The sequence below is a fragment of the Hippichthys cyanospilos genome, chromosome 5, assembly GCF_059441005.1.
Source record: "Hippichthys cyanospilos isolate Australia breed blue-spotted pipefish chromosome 5, RoL_Hcya_1.0, whole genome shotgun sequence".
Taxonomy (NCBI): Eukaryota; Metazoa; Chordata; class Actinopteri; order Syngnathiformes; family Syngnathidae; genus Hippichthys; species Hippichthys cyanospilos.
Window position 1 is genome coordinate 3,070,456 of NC_142373.1, and position 18,458 is coordinate 3,088,913.

The 18,458-nt window shown below is 39.7% G+C and overlaps 2 protein-coding genes across 4 annotated transcripts; one reads left to right on the forward strand and one right to left on the reverse strand.

Annotated features, from left to right (window-relative positions):
• Window positions 1–2,275: 2,275 nt before the first annotated feature.
• Window positions 2,276–3,385, reverse strand: LOC148423174 (trace amine-associated receptor 1-like). Of its 3 annotated transcripts, none has more exons than XM_088414819.1 (2): window positions 3,276–3,385; window positions 2,276–3,093 (listed from the first exon to the last, which is right to left on the reverse strand). In XM_088414819.1, the coding sequence occupies exons 1-2, from the start codon at window positions 3,355–3,357 to the stop codon at window positions 2,276–2,278; spliced, it is 900 nt and encodes a 299-aa protein (XP_088270945.1). In that variant the 5' UTR covers window positions 3,358–3,385. The 3 variants fall into 3 exon arrangements, with proteins under 3 accessions (XP_088270945.1, XP_088270943.1, XP_088270944.1); XM_088414817.1 differs by having other exon boundaries at window positions 2,276–3,092; window positions 3,182–3,385; XM_088414818.1 differs by having other exon boundaries at window positions 2,276–3,128; window positions 3,182–3,327.
• Window positions 3,386–8,379: 4,994 nt separating this feature from the next.
• On the forward strand, window positions 8,380–17,020 carry LOC148423175 (uncharacterized). The gene is made up of 16 exons (XM_088414961.1): window positions 8,380–8,466; window positions 9,340–9,567; window positions 9,643–9,726; window positions 10,964–11,069; window positions 11,141–11,270; window positions 11,358–11,601; window positions 12,502–12,658; window positions 13,402–13,489; window positions 13,568–13,630; window positions 13,730–13,932; window positions 15,378–15,512; window positions 15,600–15,787; window positions 15,885–16,033; window positions 16,129–16,374; window positions 16,453–16,615; window positions 16,703–17,020. Exons 1-16 carry the CDS (start codon window positions 8,380–8,382, stop codon window positions 16,790–16,792), a joined length of 2,361 nt encoding a protein of 786 aa, XP_088271087.1. The 3' UTR covers window positions 16,793–17,020.
• The last annotated feature ends 1,438 nt before the right edge of the window (window positions 17,021–18,458 follow it).

The window sequence follows — 18,458 nt, forward strand, 5'->3', positions numbered from 1 at the left end:
CCTACGCTTGGCTCCCCACTCATAACGTTGCATATTTTTTGTTTAAATTTCCCTGACTTTTGTTTATTCATAACTTCTTTGCGCTCCATATCAAAATAGGTGGTCAAAAATATATCATGCATGCCGAGGCAAAAATTAAAAAGACAGCATGCCTTCACCCGCGCTTGGCTCCTCATTCATACCGTTGCGTGTTTCTTGTTTAAATGTCCCTGACTCTCGTTTATCCGTAACTTCTTTGTGCTCCATAACGAAATAGCGGGTTAATATCATGCATGCAGAGGAATAAATGAAAAAGACGGCGGCACCATGCCTTCACCCGCGCTTGGCTCCTCACTACTACCGTTGCATGTTTCTCGTCTAAATTTCCCTGACTTTTGTTTATTTGTAACTTCTTTGTGTTTCATAACGAAATAGCTGGTCAAAAATATATAATGCATGCAGAGGGGAAAATCAAAAGGATTGCGGCGCAGCGTGTTCATGAGTGCATGGCTTGATCTGGATCTATTCTGCGGCTCCTGTTTAGTAGTTAAATAGCAATTACCAATAACGCATTCTCTGTTTTATCTGATTTTTTTAATAACAAATATTTGTTAGTATAATATCCATACAACACTTATATTGCATGAATAAAGTTTATATTCTATTAATAAAGTTTGATGACTTTGCTGATTGTTTTTAATACATTCCCTTGTGTGAAGCACTATCTAGTGGCTGCATAACACAACTTTATCTAGTGGATGCATAATGCAACCCCAGCCAGTACTATGGTTTCAACTCTATGTGCGTTTTACAATCCGGTGCGCCTTATATAAGACATTTTTGAAACTCAGCCATTCATTGATGGTGCGCCTTATAATCCGGTGCGCCTTATAGTCCAGAAAATACGGTAATTGGGTGCACCAGGAAGTAATGGGCTGATTGAATGGAATGTTGTCAAACCAGTTGAAAAGGGAGAATGAACTGGCTGAAGTTTGCAGACTTCGGCCTTGTTTACACATTTTCAAAACCTTATCCCGTACACTTTTGCTTGTTAAAAAAAAGCCTCTACAAACAAACACATTCGTGCATATTTCAATCAATTTACAGGCATACCGAGCCATTAGATGGCAGTAAAGATTATATTTTTACAACCTTATTTATAAAACGCAATCCCCAATTGCAACCAGTGTAACATTTTGCATTAAACAAGCAAAGCCTACAACACTAGTCAAAGCACAAAAAGAAATAAAAAGGAAAAAAAAAACCCTCAAAGTTTCCTTACAATGGCCACAATCCTGTCCAACCTGAAGCTGTGTGATTTTGGGTCATATGCAGAGCAGATAAGCAATAAAAGCCGAGAGTCGCTTCCTTGAAGTATGTGCGTAAGTGACCTGTATAAAGTGATAAAGATAAAACTCAGTTTTTGACTGGCCTGACATCTACATTTTTAATGAATAAAAGAACCACAGGGACATGTGGAAAACAATACAGAAAGCAGACATATATCTCCTGTCTGCAAGAAATCCAGTTTTGGGTAAGTTACTTCAAAGCTGTAATGCATTATTTATTACTTATTATTGTAATTTCAAAGTGATTTGTTACATTACAATACAGTATTACTGTATTTCAAATGTAAGGCATTACACTAGTATTGCAATACTTTTATATTACGCTCACCAACATAACTGGAAATATGAACTCTCAATTTATAAGTTTGCTCTGTTGTCTTTTATTTATTTATTGTGCTACATTAGGCTCCGGTTAGTACATCTGCAGAGATCGTGGTTCGCTTTCATCTCTGGCAACCTCTCTGGTGGGGGCATATTCTTTCAAGTGCCCATGTGAGTTTTTTCCTGGTTCTGTTTCCTGGTTCCTCCCACATTTGAAGGCTAGGTTCACACTGCAGCCTAAAGTGGCCCCATCCAATGTGTTTCTGATGTTTTAATGGCTGTGTGAATGACACAGATCCAATGTTTTTACATGCGACCCAAATGTCACATAATTATTCTAAATTACGCTAATCAATATCTATAATATATCTAAATCACACTGATGAAGATGTGTGTGTGGGGCTGATTGTCTGATGAGCAGTGTGAGCGATGACAGTTCTGCACTAATGAGCATTTCTCCTGTGAATGTGATTTTTTTTTTTTTTTTGCGTGATGCAAACATGAACAACCAAAAAAAACCCATTAAGGCTCAAAGACAAAAACAGCAGAGCTATGTTTAATATGAAACAGAACGGAGAAGAAATTGTATTGTGGCCATCATGACATTTGAAAATATGAGTGTTTGTTTACAATATGTTGGACTGGCTGGAGCCAGGCTGCAGAATCTGAAGCGTCACAATAAGTTTGATGGACCTTCTGAACCAGGGATAGAAAAGGGCATAGATCAGCGGATTCAGACAGGAATTGAAGAAAAACAAGTAAATGAGGATAAAGCCTGAGGATGCATTGAGCAAAATGTACTGGCCCGAGATGGTGACACTGAAATAGGGCATAACACATGCAATAAAGACCACCACCACCACACCAAGAGTCCTGGCTGCCTTCAGTTCAGAACTCCTGGCAGCTAAACCCTGCGAGCGCTGCAACATAACAACTCCCACGTGAAGGCGCACAGCACGCGCCTGAGACACAGCCACGAAGAACACTCGCATGTACAGAAGCATAATGACAGTTATTGGGCCTATGAATGACAAAAAAAGGTCAGTCATGCCTGCAGCATAACTTACCACAATCTCACATTTGCCTACACAGGTGTTGTATCTTCCGGGTTGTTTTAGAGTGTCCATAAAACACACATAGTGGAAAATGAAGGAAAAAGACCAGCATAGCAAAATGCTGATTATGATTCTTTTTTGGGTGATCTTGATAGGGTAATGCAGAGGGTCACATATAGCCACGTAGCGGTCAATTGAAATGAGCACCATGCTTCCAATTGAGGCAGAAGTTATCATGTAATTCAGAAGATAGAATATCACGCAGCCCAGGTCACCGAAATGCCAACAACCTTCAAAAAGGAACATCTGAAACAACATGAGAAAGCCCACGAAGAAGTCAGAGGTGGCCAGAGAAAGCAGTATCAGGTTTGTGGGGTTGTGCAGTTGCCTAAACAGAGAGAAACATTTCATGATTATTCCTGGACTTGGTCATAAATCGAGACTGTTCGATTGGAGTCGGAATCACGATGCGCTGACTTGTAGTGAGAGATGGCGATGATGACCAGCAGGTTCAGAGTGATGGTGATCAGAGAGATGGCCGACAGCAGCATGTAGGTGAGAGATGTGGCAGAGCGAGGATGCTCCGTCTTTCTGCAAGAATTGTTGACAAGCTGCGGGAAGCACAGCTTAGCTTGGTCCCGCATCCCGTTCATCACAGAGATCAGAGGACAAACCGACCCTCAACTCGGCCAGCTTTTATGACTGCAAAGCTCAGACATTTTCTATGATGTACCGAAGTGTATCTTCTCCTCCTCCTTAGCACCCTCCCATACTTTGTCAGTAATCTAGGGGGATCCCAAGCAGAGACAGTTTTTTTTTCTGCAGCTTGCCTTGACCACACTGAGAAGGCAGAAAAATCCTGTCCTCTTTAAAATGGAAAGTGATTGTGATGCAAGAATAAAATAAAATAAATATTTTTTAAAAAGCTCACACCCATGCGCACACGTATACACACACACACACACACACACACACACGCACACACTATATGCACTATACAATGCAGGACTCCCATCTGGGCTCGTTTCCGCCTTGGCCACTTCGTTTGGCAGTCGCTCAGTTCAACTGAGGCTGGGGCTGCTACATCGTCCTGGCGTAACAGAAAGTCAAAGTGTGCGAGGCTAAATGAAAGTTCATGATGAACTTTACCGATGTTATTAAGTGTGTCTCTACTGTGGCTTGTGGTCATGCGTGACGTATGTTGAATATCAACAATAAGGCAAAAATAATTTAAAAAGAAGTGTCTGCGACGGGAGAGTGAAACGGAGTCATCTGCTGTGGCAGGCGCCATCTTGCACATAAGATCAACATTAAATGACAAACATGCAAATGCTCACATTAGAAGTCTATTCTCGAGAAATTAAAACGACAACAAAAAAATAAAACACCTGGCGTAAACAGCGTGAAATACATTCCTTTAGCACGAAAAAAAGGTCTATTTTCATGCTCTTATTTTTTTTGGACACTCAAATAACTGTTGGCCTGAATGTAAACAATGCATCGCCACAAGGCGCCAAGGCATCTCTACAGTTTCATGGTAAAGAACATTATTTAGGATGACTTGTGGCCTGGAAATGATGTCACTCACCAAAGACTACTTGAGAGTTCCAAAGAAATGCATTTGTGTTAGCAAGTGCATGGCTATGGGTCCAATTAAGAGCTTGGGTGGGTTGTGTAAAAAAAATAAAAAAACACTTCAGGAGTTTCTTATTTGCATCCGAATCACAACGGCGCCGAATTATTTCTACGCCACCCGTTGTGTCTTTCTAAGTTCCCAGTTGCTGAGTATTTGTTACTTGCCAGCCTAGCCAATTTGACATTGATACTTTCTTTCCTTCCGAGTTTTTCCATAGTTGCTGCATTTTTGGTTGTTACTTTTAGCTGTTTTCCTGTTGGCTCCGTTCCCTGTTTCCTATGGGTGTGTACTTATAGCATAAACAGGTTTTCTTCTATGACTATTTTTGTTGTACTTTAACCTGAGATCGCCTTCCAGTTGTACTTTGCATTTGTTATTTTTGTCCTCCCACGTGATGCGTGCACTTTTTCTTTTATAAAATTTTTTGGGGACTCTATACGAGCTGTCCTTCTATCTGGGGTCCAGCTGCCCAATAGTTCCCTGTTACGAACGTAACACATTTAAATGCAAATTGGATGAACCAAGCAGAGTTTAATTCTCTGCTTGGTTCATCAAATTTTGTTTTGCTTGTTTCTTACAATTTCTTGAAAAAAAATGACACTCAGCAATGACTTGTATTGTCTAGCACTGATGTGATCAGACTATTGAATTCATGAAATAAGAAATGAATGTTTTTAAAACTTCTGAATACCATCTGTCAGAAAACATACACGCAACACACATGCAGTTAGCGTATTTTTACAGCTGATATTTTAAGTTCCAAATCATAAAATCACTGCTATATTTGCTTCATTTCTGGGGCCCTTTTAAGCAGAGATAGAAGCAGCAAACAAGTTCTCTTGCGTGTGAAGTTATATAATACATTTTCATGTCAACTATTGTTCTGTGGGAGCTCATCATTGAACTGGTACATGTCATTGTTCAACTGTCAAATCATCTTTTTGTATTTGTGTCACTTGGGGTTGGAAACTGAACAGGCTTTAGGAGCTCTTTCTTTTGTCTTGAGACATTCAAAATATGCAGCATGCTGTTATACATGGTAAACACACAAGAGAAAAACTGAGAAAAATATTCTGATCTTGCTGAACTTTGCAAATCCTTAACAAAAAGATGTCTGCACAGAACGCCATATAACAAAACCTACAAATGGCATGTGCAGTAATTATGCCAGCTCATGTTTGCCAGCAGTGTAAGGGTTGATATCAGGGCAATCCATTTAGATTTGTCAACAGCAATTTGACCATCTCAAAATGTTTTGATATCGCTGCTGTTCAATTCATTATTTTGTCATATACCGTATTTGACTTTTAGGTGGGCGGCTCGGTGGAAGAGTGGTTAGCACTTTCGCCTCACAGTTGATCGTCTCGAGTCGATTCCAGCTGGCCGGAGCCTTCCTCTGTGGAGTTTTCATGTTCTCGTCAAACCTGCATGCGTTCTCTCCGAGTGCTCCAGCTTCCTTCCACACTCCAAAAACATACATGGTAGGTGCATTGGACACTCTAAATTCTCCTCAGCTGTGATTGGGAGCGTGAACGGTTGTTTGTTCCTGAGTGCCTTGCAATTGGCTGGCAACAAGTTCAGGGTGTCCCCCTCCTACCGCCCGAAGACAGCCGAGGATGGATGAATGAACGGACGGACTTTGAAGTGCAATTTCAGGTTGAACTTTTGAATTCATAAATCCATTGGTTCTGTTTCAGTACTATTTGTACAATTTTCTGTGACTTCTCCAATCTCATCTCATCTGCATCAGCACTTTGTGCGACTCACTTGTCATTTTCACAGTAAAGTCCGTTCCTGTTCTTTTGTTTTTATGTCCAACAAAAAATGGTAGAATAAATTTCAGTGCTGACCACTTCTTTTTTTGCTAAAAACGACGTTAATAGTTTGGATGGATTAAAATATTCAAGAAATCACACGACGTACGACCATATCAGTCACACGTTCACTACTGAGAGCACTAAATTCCCCGCAGCCTTGATTGCCCAAGCAATGAAACGTGATCATCTACAGTTAGTGGTGACCAAGCGTGGTGAGTCATCACAAACTGACACCATGAGTCAGGTGTATCTTGACCTCCACAACAGAGGCTCCACCGAACCCGTAACCAATCTAACGAACCCCTGGGGTTGGATTGAATCCAGATTAGGAACCTTTGATTTGGTTAGTATGTTGTTCGAATGCGCTGCATCTTTTGTATGTAGCTCATTTCTGTGCGATTAAAGCTAAATTTTACACACATTTTTGTCAAAGTTTTGGTTGAAACCAAATGATTCCTTAAAAGTTTGATAAAAGTTGTGTGACATTCAAATTTGTTCAATAATATAACAAATTATTTTGAATTAATATGTATTGCATTAAAAAGTAATTTGCATAACACTGAAAGACATTCAATGAAATGTTACATAATGCAACTACATATAGCATTTATGCAAGTTACACAACAATGACTACAATTTGTGACAAGCGCTGTGAAAGAAAATTTGTTTTTCACCTTCTGCTTGAGATAATTGTCAGCGTCCCCACAGCACAACAACAACTCTTTTGCAATGGAATGTTGAGTGACACGAGGTAATTTTCAAGCAGCTCTCTATGACTTAAAGACACACAAGTAAAAAGATTGAGCCAGTGCTTCCTCAACACAGAGAAATCCAAGCAAACCTCAACATACAGATTCAGCCGAGAAGGTAAGAGCGCAAAGACATCATGATATTTGAAAACAGATTTCAAGAAACACAGTATTTGCAAGTAATGTAAAAACATAAAATAAAAAATAGTATTTAGTTTGATCCTTTAATATGATTCTTTTTTGTTCCTGTGAAACACAATGGTCGAACTATTAAATCTGACTCATCGTTACATGGATTTTTTTCTCTTAGTCTGGTCATAAAAGTAATTCTCAAAATTTTTCACATCTACACTGTAGGTTTACTTCTGCCCAACAGCACCACTCTCCAGCAGTGTTTGTGAGGCCCTGCGGAGGTAACTTGAGCATGGTGTTTTACCCTGAGATGCAGCGCCCAACATGTGCAACGACTATGGTGTTTGAAGTCAGCACAAAGTGTGCAATTTTTTTCAAATTTTCCATTGAGTCCTCAAGCAACCTTTTAAAGTAAAACTACTTAAACGTCCATTTTTGCCTGTCTTTGCGCTGGTGAGTCGCCGCTCTGTTTGGTTGCAAGGTTAGCAGAATTCAGCTGCCAAGGTGTAGTAGTTTGAATTGAATTACCTACGTTCATTTCAATTGAATCTTCAAAGGTAATGCTTCAACATTTGCCCTTTTATAAGTAACTAAATATATTAAATAAATAAACATAGACTGTATTTTCCGGACTATAAACCACACCGGCATATAAACCGTAGGATTAAAAATTGAGAAAAAAAAAAGTCACGGATTACCCACACTGGACGATGCATGTCATAACATCAGTTATTTGTGCAAAAATGGTATGTGGAAGTTTAGTCAACTGTATGTTTGTCTTGCTATACAACATTCTGCTGGAATGGGCTCCAGTTTAGACACAACTCAAAGATGAGCACTTTAGAAAATAGGTGGACAGATTGGGTTCATAAGAAGAAATATTGAGTGTCCACAAAAATGTTTGCAATATTTACTACCCCACTTTTGCGAGGCAGTTTTAAGAAGGGGACCTATAACAGGTGACGGCTCTGGACCACTTTAATTCTGCTTTTATAACCCGGTCATCATGCAACATGGCAGCCCTCGGAAAAATGTGTGGGTGCAGTAGTAACGATTCAAACAAATGCATTTTTGTTTATTTCAGCTGCTTGAGAGGCAGTGGAGCTCCAAAATGTTCATCTTGTACCTGGCAATACTTTGCACTCTCGGTAAGATGGCGAAGCAAATGTGCCAGCAAGTTCTGTGTTTATATTTTGTAAATGTGTCAAAGTTCTTTGCCTGATCAGTCAGCCTTGTCTCCCTGAATCATGCAATTGTTTAAAAGCGAATATTTTGAAATGCTGTTTAGAATGTTAATACACGTGACAGCTGTTCCTACTGTATTCTTCAGGCTCTGCTGTAATGAACCAGACTTTCACCAACTTTGGCAATATCAACATCTCCACATGTCCCATCACATACTACGGACACAAATATGAACTAGTACACGTAAGTAACGCACTCAAGTCATTTTTTTTTTCCTGCAGAAAGAAAGAAAATGGACTTTAAACGGCTGAAAATAAGAAATATTGAGTCCCTCTTCTTATGCAGCAAAATCTTGTTAATGCCTGAAAACAAGTGTTGGATATGAATACCAATTTCATAAAAAATGATTCAGAGTTACAAGATTTCGATTAGAACTGTTTTCGATTCATTTCAATTCTATTCACTCTAGTATTGATTAGTGTAAGTTTATTCATGAAACATCAATCTTTATCAATCAAATGCATGGTTTAAAAAAACATACCTAAACACACAAATATTTAATTCTAAATCAAAATATACAAAAGTATTAGTTGGCCACTTGGTATTACATGAATGTTTCGGTTCATTGATTTCTTTGTGTGTTTTTCTTTTAAACAAATAAAAAATCCTTTCAATGCATCTGTATTCAAGCTCATGATGCTTTGATATGCTACTCTCGCGCATTGAGAAGATCTCATGACATGCTAAGTCACATGAAATTACGAGAAAGAGTATTGAAAGAAACGATTGCCGGTGTGATGAATTCGTAACGAATGAAAATGATGAAAATGAAAATACATTTGTCAGACATTTTTTTTTAACTCCAGCTTAAACCAAAACAAGCAATGTTTTCATTCGGTTTTATTTATGGGGACTATTTCTACATACGTTTAGCAATCCTAAAAGCTTCAAAATGATGTGTAGGGCACAATGACACATAATTAGATTAAGAGCTTCTCAGTTTTCTATGAGGAACCTGCATAACACATAAAACATTTGCTAGTCTTCGGCAGGACTAACTGGTGTTTCTTGAAAGTTTATGCCAACCTCATTTTCTCCTTGTCATCTTGTAATCAGGTGGCCTTCAACAACAGCAAATTTGCACTTTGCTTCTCCGACGCATATGAAGATACAGACCAGAACGACTGTATCCTTGTCTCTGGAGGAATGGCGGACAATGGCAACTGGTCTGTACTCACGCAAGAAATACCCACCGGATCCGGCATTCATGAAATGTTACCAAGCCTGAAGTATAGTGGGCAATGTGTCAACGTTATACCTCTGAAAGACAGTCACCATTCCCAGGTGGGCTTTGTTTTTTTCTGTTTCGCCTACTGACAAATAATTGTCATGTGTTTGTTTTGAATTTCACATCAACAGATTCAACAAGTCGAACTGGGAAACTTTGGAAAACAAGCAATTTTGGCCATCAAAACATATTCCGGGTACACGGATATTGATCTTGTAAGTATTTAGATTACTGTCTAAATAAACTAAATCATTACCTAACGGCCGATACCTACAGTGTATATGATCAAGAATCATACAATCATTTCAAGTATTTTTCTATGTGGACTGAAAGCATCGCTGAGGCAGCAAAGGATTGGGTTGTTAGGCACAATAGCATGAGAAATTTACCCAAGAAAATAAATGTGCCAAGGGTAGCTACATTTAAAAAAAAAAAAGATCAAAAAGCATGTATTTATGATTCCAATGGCAAGAGAGGAGACTGGCTGGGGCAAAGCAGAAATCGACGGTATCATGATGGTAATTTTTCTCGAGTTTTTGAGAAATGGTTGAGATCCTTATGCCAGGTTTGTTGGATACTCAAGTTTGTTGAACTGATCACATATCAACTAGACTAAGGGCAGTTTCAAATTAGGTTTTGCTTTCACTTTTTCCCCATATTTTTTAAATATATTTTTCTGCCCTCACCACATTTTGTTGAAAATGCATAATAAATGTTTACCTGCATTTTAAAAAATTCGTTTGGATTATATCAGCATGTTTCCAATGCACTCGAATGGACAGCCTATCACAGTTGTATGTGGATTTTTGGTGTTCTTGGATAAGCCCGGCTCCTATCATTAACCGGCAGTGGGATAACACTAGAATTAGAACTATTATTCACAGTTCAGAGACTCGAGTTCAAATCCACCTCGCACCAGCCTTCCTGTATGGAGTTTGTATGTTTACACTGAGCCCTCATGGTTTCTCTTCTGTCATCATTTCTCTCTTTGTTCTGGTTAAAGCAAAGTTGTGTAACAAATGCAAATGCAGAGTACAATTGGACATTGATAAATTACAAGCTACAAATGACAGACTTTACCTGGAAAATCAACAGTGGCAGTCAGGCAAAATGTCTCTTTATGCATATATTTACATATCGATGACTACAAGTTGTGACTAAGCGCTGTTAAAGAAAAATAGGTTTTCACCTTCCTCTCATAATAAGGAATGGATAATTAGTAGCTTCCCAACCACCCAAAAATAATAACAAGTTTGCAATGGAATGTTGAAAGACAAGACTACTTCCAAGCTTCTGTCTGCATCTAAATGACTCAAAAGGACTAAAACTGAGCCAGTGTGATGATAAGAATGAGCCAACCAAACCATAAGATTGGCCTCTTTTTCATCAATCTTCATTATAACTAAGACAAAATATATTCTACTTTGTAAGTGTCTTTGGTTTAACCCATAGGTGGCAGACATACAAGTAAATGGCCAAACAGTTTCAAAGCATGTGTTTCCAACCAATGAAACGAGCATGGGCATCATTAAGGACATAAGTGGATGCAGAATGGCAGGTAAGTTGATCAAACAGGACCAACTGTATATTACGATACCCTCACATGGATCTCACCTTCTCAAATCCCAGGCTTTGTTTACATGACCAATACCACTGTAAGTGACCCATACATTTGCTCTATGGTGACATGCGGAGTGAACGGGGTTGTCACTAGGGTCAATAAATGTCCTCCCATGCACCATTGCCAGGGCAATGGCAGGTAAACCAGTGTGCTGCCCAAACGCTTCATCTTCCAGCTCCCTATAATGATGCTATTGTTTGTATGTATCCGTATGCGCTCTTTCAGTTGTGCCTTCAACACCATGTGCACTCTGACCGGTTCCACCATCATCGATTTCGTCGGCCGGGTTCACACCGTCTCTGACCGCTGTGGATACAATCTAATGACGTCAGACGCTGTCCCAAATGTTCGGGTCCATGGGGTTTTCCGCGAACGGCGCCGTAAAGATGTTTGCTTCATGGACCACGTGATCCTGCATCTGGACAGCCAAGATGTTCGGATTAGGTTGTTACAAGGTGGCAGAGTGGAAGTGAGTGGAAATGAAGGATTCTGAAATATGATGATTCATCAGACAGTATATAGTGGTAAATTCTAACCAGAGGTAGCTATTGTAGGCTTATTTTGGTCTTGGTTAGAATTGCACACTGTAAAAACCGCTGCACCACAAATCTGGGGAAGAAAAACGAAAATTTGTACAGTTTCTTGTTTTAAGCAACAACAAAAAATCTGCCATGTTGTAAGATTTTTTTTCCTTGCTTAGAAAACCTAATTCAAGGCTTTTTGTTCCTCCAACGGTTTTATGAACAACCTGAGTAGTTCCAAATAAAATTCAAGCAAATAGTTCTCAAAATAAGGTAAAAAAAAATAAGTAAATGTTCTTAATTTAAATTGTCTTGCACTTTTGTACCATGGGCAAAATTCATTTTCTAATGGTTCTAAGAACAGACCAAGTGCAAAAACAAGCCAGACATTGTTCATTTAAGCAATTTCCAAATCAAATTTAAACAAATAGTTCTCAGTATAAGGTACAATTTAAGAAAGTAGTTCTTATTTTGAATCGTCATGCACTTTTCTACCTTGGGTTTGCAAAGCACATTGAAGTGATTACGCATTTACTGACTAATTTACTGGTAAATTGATTTAAGAAAACATGATTCTCAAACCTAGTTTAACTTATATTACAGTGTGTACAGAATACAGTATATTTTTTATGATAAGCCTTCTTTTACTTTTTCAAAATCGACTTTTTGCACTGTACTTTTATGCTCCCAGTTGTTTAGAGTGCATCCAACAAGTGCACAAGAGAGATCAAAACTGTCAGCCCACATACATTACACAATTTCTCAAGGACTTTGTTGTCAGTCAAGCAACATCATTTGGATTATGATAGGATTCCTGAACTAAAATGTGCTCTTCTCATGGTTTAAAGATAAACAGAGAGCTGCAGGACATAAGCGCTACAGCGAAAATCTTCCATGGCGTGGAAATCTCCAAGGACCGGAGTGGAGTCACTGCCACAATATTAGGCTCCAACTATACACTTTCGGTTTTCTTTGATGGCAACACTGCGCAGATTCACCTAATGGGTATGGATCAAAATTATTTAGAACTTAGTGTTCAGTCTGTCACGTTATGGCCAGCAAAAATTCATGTTGATCTCTTACACACACAAACACACACACACACACACACACACAATGCTGAACAATCAAACAGACAGTGCCATCTTGTTGCTGAATAGAATAGAATAGAATAGAATAGAATAGAATAGAAGCTGAATAGTTTGTCAACATATGCTAAAAATGCTATGTTTCCCTATAAGTAGAATAAAAAAATGGTTACTCTTTGAAGGACATGGCCTATGCAGTTTCTGATAAGCATTGAGAGAGTTATCAATTACATCAGACTTTTATTCTTTGTGAGTGTGTAATTGAAGGTTGTTATTAGTAGCCAGCTCAATGGTCATAAGACGAAAAAAGCTGCAAATTCTTCTGTTTTGGAGGATTATATTGCTGTTCTTTCTCCACTGACCTATTTTTGGCCACTGAACCATTGTGTGCAAAGAGTATTAGAAAATAGTTGGACTTGAAGGACAATACCATTGAAACAGCCAGTTAAAAGGAAAACAAGCCTTTGTGGGCTGCGTCTAAATTAGCCTTTGCAATTGGGATTGCTTCAGTGAGTTATTATGCATGTTCTGCCTTCAAAGGTACCTTTCCCAAAGATACTGTCTGAAAGAGCCATGAAATGAATAATTTCTGTGATGAATCAAAAAAAAAGTACCAGAGTGCGTTACACAACTCATATATTCTCCCCTCAATATTGTCAGGCAAAAATGCATCTGTTGTTCGTGGACTATGTGGCAATTCCTCTTTGGATTTTAATCAAGAGAGAATTTCTGAGCACAGCAACACTGGGTAAGTCCACAAACACTGAAGCAGCTATTTAAATGATTGGACTGTTTGCTAATTGTTTGGTGTTAATTACCCAAAAAGGTGTGAGACGCGACACGAGGAAGCTGATGAAAGTATGATAAACTGCAAAACCTCAACTGAATGGTAAACACACGCTTAGCGGTTAGACACATTCATGGACACAAACTATTTGTTCCCAGTTTAACACCCACATTCCACGTCTTCTTTCTCGATATTCAACAGGTGCCATCTCATGTGGCAAGATCCCTTTAGCCAGTGCCATGTGCACATCGACCCAGAGCCCTATGTGTCAGCTTGTGTCAACAATTTGTGCCAGTATCCTGCAGTGGACGGTCTAAAGTGCCACTTAATGGAGGCGTATGTCCGAGCCTGCCGCAATCAAAGTAACGTCAACATTGACGGATGGAGGTCGTTGGCTAACTGCGGTAAGGACGATGTTTATCATAACACAAGCTCTCGGTCATACAGATTTCTTTTCAGTCCACTGGCTTACTTGTTATAGCATATTTCTATGAGTAACAGCTTGTAAGACTGTCAAGGACACTTTACATAAAAAGCTGGTAGAACATTCCGGAGCTTGGAAGCAGAGTGGCTTGAAGCGTCTGTTCCTCATGGTACAACGCTAAGTGAGAGTGAGTGCTGGTATGATGGAGGTAAAGAAAAAAAAACAGACACCCCAAATCCTGTGGGTTTGACTCAGGAGGAATTTACTGAGATGGTCAAGCTTCAAGCTGGGAAAATGTAATTTTGGTGTCCAATTGTGAGAATTTAGAATGTCTGATAAAAAGGGAACCAGGAGTTCATCTCTTTGGCCCCAGGAAATAAGTCTAGGGCCACAGCTTAATGGAACAATGTGTAATACTTAGACAGTTACTTATTTTAAAACCTCGCTAATAAACTTTAATAAGATGTAAATAAATGTATTCTATCACATCAAAACATTCAATAAGATGTAAATAAATGTGTTCCATCACATCATCATTTTTTTTATATTATTGTAGTCTGGTAAATTACACAGAGAACGCCGGGGCTGTCATGTTTTTTTTTTTTTTTTTTTTTTTTAGCTCCGGGACGTCAAGGATAACTTTTGTCAACGTAATACAAATCATGTGCGAGTGAGTTACTGGTCTGTATGCCAATCACAAATAAAAATAGAAAAAAAAAAGGAAACAGAGGGTTTGTATACGGATCGTAAATAAAAGAAGGAGAAGAAAGGGGAAGGGGGTGCTCCACGCAGAACAAGTTTCAAGATAGTACACAACAATCGGTTTGGGAGTTAGGATGACCAGTTATTCTATGCATTTGAGTTATTCACCCACTGAACAGAAAAAAAACCCACCAACAAAGACATCGCGATACAACCAGATTTTACCTTACTTTGTGGCTTCCTTGTATCGTGTACAGCCTGCTGCATGCGCCGTATTGTCACCTGTTGTTAATATGCCTAGGTTTTGTAGATTCCGCGCTTTTGTGCACTGAAACCAATAGCGAATTGCATTTGTATTCGTGCACTCTCTCAGCATATGCCTCCAAATAATGGGCTCTCTGGGACACCAGAATATACATGCTGCATTCACTTTAAACCCGTAAACGGCCTTTCTTAATTTTACGCTACGCGGCTTTCAGTCGCTTAGTAGGGAACTAATGAGAAGCTTTTTTGCTGACAGAACAGAATGCGGTCTTTGAGGTAGAAATTGAACCAGTCTAAGGCAGTGGATATAAGGGAGTATTCATTGTTATGATTTTTTTTTTTTTCAAAGAACCCTATAAATTTGATGATTGCATTACCCTTCAGTCCAACTGCTTTAGGGATTCTCTGGAATGACGGTTTCATGATAAAGTTGTTGATTTTTCATGATATCGTATCCAGATGCTGGTGCTCAGGACCTCTGCAGAGACAAGTACTGTAGTGAACACGAGTTCTGCGGTGAAGGCTATGATGGAGAAACCCACTGTCTATGCCGGGCCATTTTTGCCTCCAACTATAGATCTACAGACAAGTTTGGTGTGTCCGGAACAACACATCACAATTCTTTCGGAATTTTCAATATTGTATTCACTTTTCGCTAACTATGGTAAAATCTATGTTCAGGTGAGCCAATGGCTTGCAGACATTCGTCTGCATCGATTGACATGTTTTGTTGCCTTCTGGAGGAGAAAGGCATTGACTATACAAAGCTGCACCTTAATGATGAGCGATGCAGAGGTGTCATTGACAAGGAAACTCACATGGTGAAATTCAACTTCACACGGGATAACACCTGCGGTGCAATTATCAAGGCTTGTACCCCTCAAAAACGCTGTTTGATTGCTTGTATCTAGACAGCCATAGATACAGTAAACTAACATTCTGTGCACATTTTATTTGAACTTTAAGGCAAACACCACAAAAATTACATACCAGAACCTCATCGTGACTCCTAACATCTCTACTGTGGTGACCCGTTCCAACAAACTACTTATGGATTTCTCCTGCCATTTTGACCAACCAGACCTTGAGGGCATGGCCATCAGAATGATAGACAGGTGAGCAGTTGGTGTCCCATCTCAGTTACACTATCTAAAAATGTGTATGAGATACAGAAAACAGCTTCTCTATTTTTGTTGCTTTTGCTTTGTAGTCCCGTGATTAAACACTTTACGTCAGGAGAGTGGAATTATACCTTGACCATGGCAGCATACACGGACCCTGAGAGAACGCAACTCATAGAGCTAAGCACTGGCGTCAGGCTAAATCAGAAGATCTGGGTTGAGATGAAGGCTAATGGATTGGGTGGAAGTGCAATATCCCTGGTGACAGATTCCTGCTGGGCCACAAATCAGTCGGCTTCAACTGGTAGTCTTCGATATGACCTTATCAGTGGAGGGTAAGTATCGATCAGAAGGTTAACAAAGATGTGGTTGCTGGCTATATCCGACATTTCTGCAATGCTGTTTCTGAGCAGATGTCCCAACCCGACTGATGGGACGATCAAGATTGAAGGAAATGGAGAAGGAACATCTAACTACTTCTCGTTCAATGCTTTTAAGTTCTCAGATACCAACAATGAAATGTTTCTGCACTGCAGAGTAGAGCTGTGCGTTCAACAGGGGGACTCTTGCAATCGGGTAATTTAGAATTTACATACAGTACGTTCACAAAAATGGTACCAAACCATTTCAAACTCAGGCACTGATTTTTTTTTTTTTCTCCAGAAGTGCAACCATGCAGGAAGGAAGCGGAGATCTGTGCCTACAACTATTGTCACTGGAAGTCCTTCGATCATCACCCTGGCCTGGGCTTAAGATAAAAGCATTATAACCACAAATCTGGGTGACAATTCAACTTTGTAAACTGCTGTTGCTAAAGCTCTTACTCTGTATTATCATTGGTCTTACAATCAGTTGCTTTTTGTTCATCCCATTATTGTATTTGTGCTTTGATGAGTTTTAAAGTTTGTGCCTCAGGAACTGTATAGCCCCATTCGTGTTCTCCCACTGGTTCTCCTCATAAACTTTCTGCTGCTATGGTGACATTCTCTTTGTGTCGAGCTTTGTTGAGCAGCTATTGGATGCTGTGGAATTAAGCTCACCAATAATATTTCAAAGTATTTGCAGCAGAGCTGGGCCATCTGTCACCTCATTGACCAGTCGCTGATGAAATGGTCACCTTTGGCAAGTGCTTCCACATTTTGTGCTTTATTATGTAAAGCTTTGTGGTAAATACACGGACCGTCTGTACGGACCTTGATTGATGGACGTGAACTCGACTCAGCCGGTGGTCAGTCAGTGTAATTTTTTTTCAAGGCTTTGCGTCATCAAGCATGCGCCAGAAATGCACAAGCGCTTGAGTAACCTTACAGTGACAGTGTCGGTGATGGGTCAACTTGGCAACAGATTCTGATATGCTGTTGCTGTAATTCCGTCAACGCCGCAAGTTACTGCTTCGTGCAGCAACATTTTTTCCAAAAGTTGGAAATGAACGCAGACCATGACTATCAGAGTTGTCAAAGAGCCTTGCTCCTGTTTCCATTTGAGTTCCACTGAAAATGACGTCACATGCAGGGTGTTTGGGAATTTGGAGAAATTGTATGTACTCTATATTATGAAAGGCTGTTGCAATGTTTGCTCCAGGATTTTTTTTTCAGTGCTTGCAGGTGGTCCGGAGAACCGGGGAAGTATGAACAAATGACATGGCTGCATTTTAATGCTAGCTGATTAAAAAAAAAAAAAAGAGAGAGAGAAAACAAAGATTTGGTGGGGAAAAAATTACATCTAGAGGTGTGATGTAGGGCTGAATGATTTAGGGGATCATTTCAATTGCAATTTTTGTGACAAATAATGTGATTGTCTTTAAACTTGCAATTATTATTATTCATTATTTATTTTCACAAATCAAGCTTCAGTGCAATTGCAACGTAAAACAACATTTAAAAACATGACAACAAAATGTCAAAACATGAAAAACTACTACTCTAAGAATACAATGACACCATCCGGGGTTCCTAAAGGCTCATGATGTTGTGGGGCTGTCCTGGTTGACAGGCCTCTGCAACATCATGTTGACATCATGGACAGAGCCTCTGGATCAGCGAACTGGGGTGGTGATCCCTCTTTTTAAGAAGCTGGACCAGAGTATGTTTTTCAACTATAGAGGGGTCACAGTCCTCAGGGTCACAGTCCTCAGGCCTTCATGATAAGATCTATTCAGGGATGCTGGAGAAGAGGGTCCGCCAGGAAGACGAACCTCAGAATCAGGAGCAGCAATTAGGTTTTCATCCCAGCCGTGGAAGAGCAGACCAGCTCTACACCCTTGACAGGATCTTCACGGGTGTGTAGAAGTTTGCCAAACCAGTCCACAACTGTTTTGTGAATTTGGAGAAGGCATTCAACGGTGTCCCTTGGGGAATCTCGGGGGGGGGGGGGGGGGGGGGGGGGGGGGGGGGGATTCAGGAATACCTGGTTCCAAAAT

Coding starts and splice junctions, on each gene's coding strand:
- LOC148423175 (XM_088414961.1), top strand. CDS start 8,380: ATGAACCAGACTTTCACCAACTTTGGCAATATCAACATCTCCACATGT. Junction 9,727..10,963: donor GGTACACGGATATTGATCTT/GTAAGTATTTAG, acceptor TTTAACCCATAG/GTGGCAGACATACAAGTAAA. Junction 13,631..13,729: donor TGCAAAACCTCAACTGAATG/GTAAACACACGC, acceptor GATATTCAACAG/GTGCCATCTCATGTGGCAAG.
- LOC148423174 (XM_088414817.1), bottom strand. CDS start 3,357: ATGAACGGGATGCGGGACCAAGCTAAGCTGTGCTTCCCGCAGCTTGTC. Junction 3,093..3,181: donor ATCGCCATCTCTCACTACAA/GTCAGCGCATCG, acceptor CTCTCTGTTTAG/GCAACTGCACAACCCCACAA.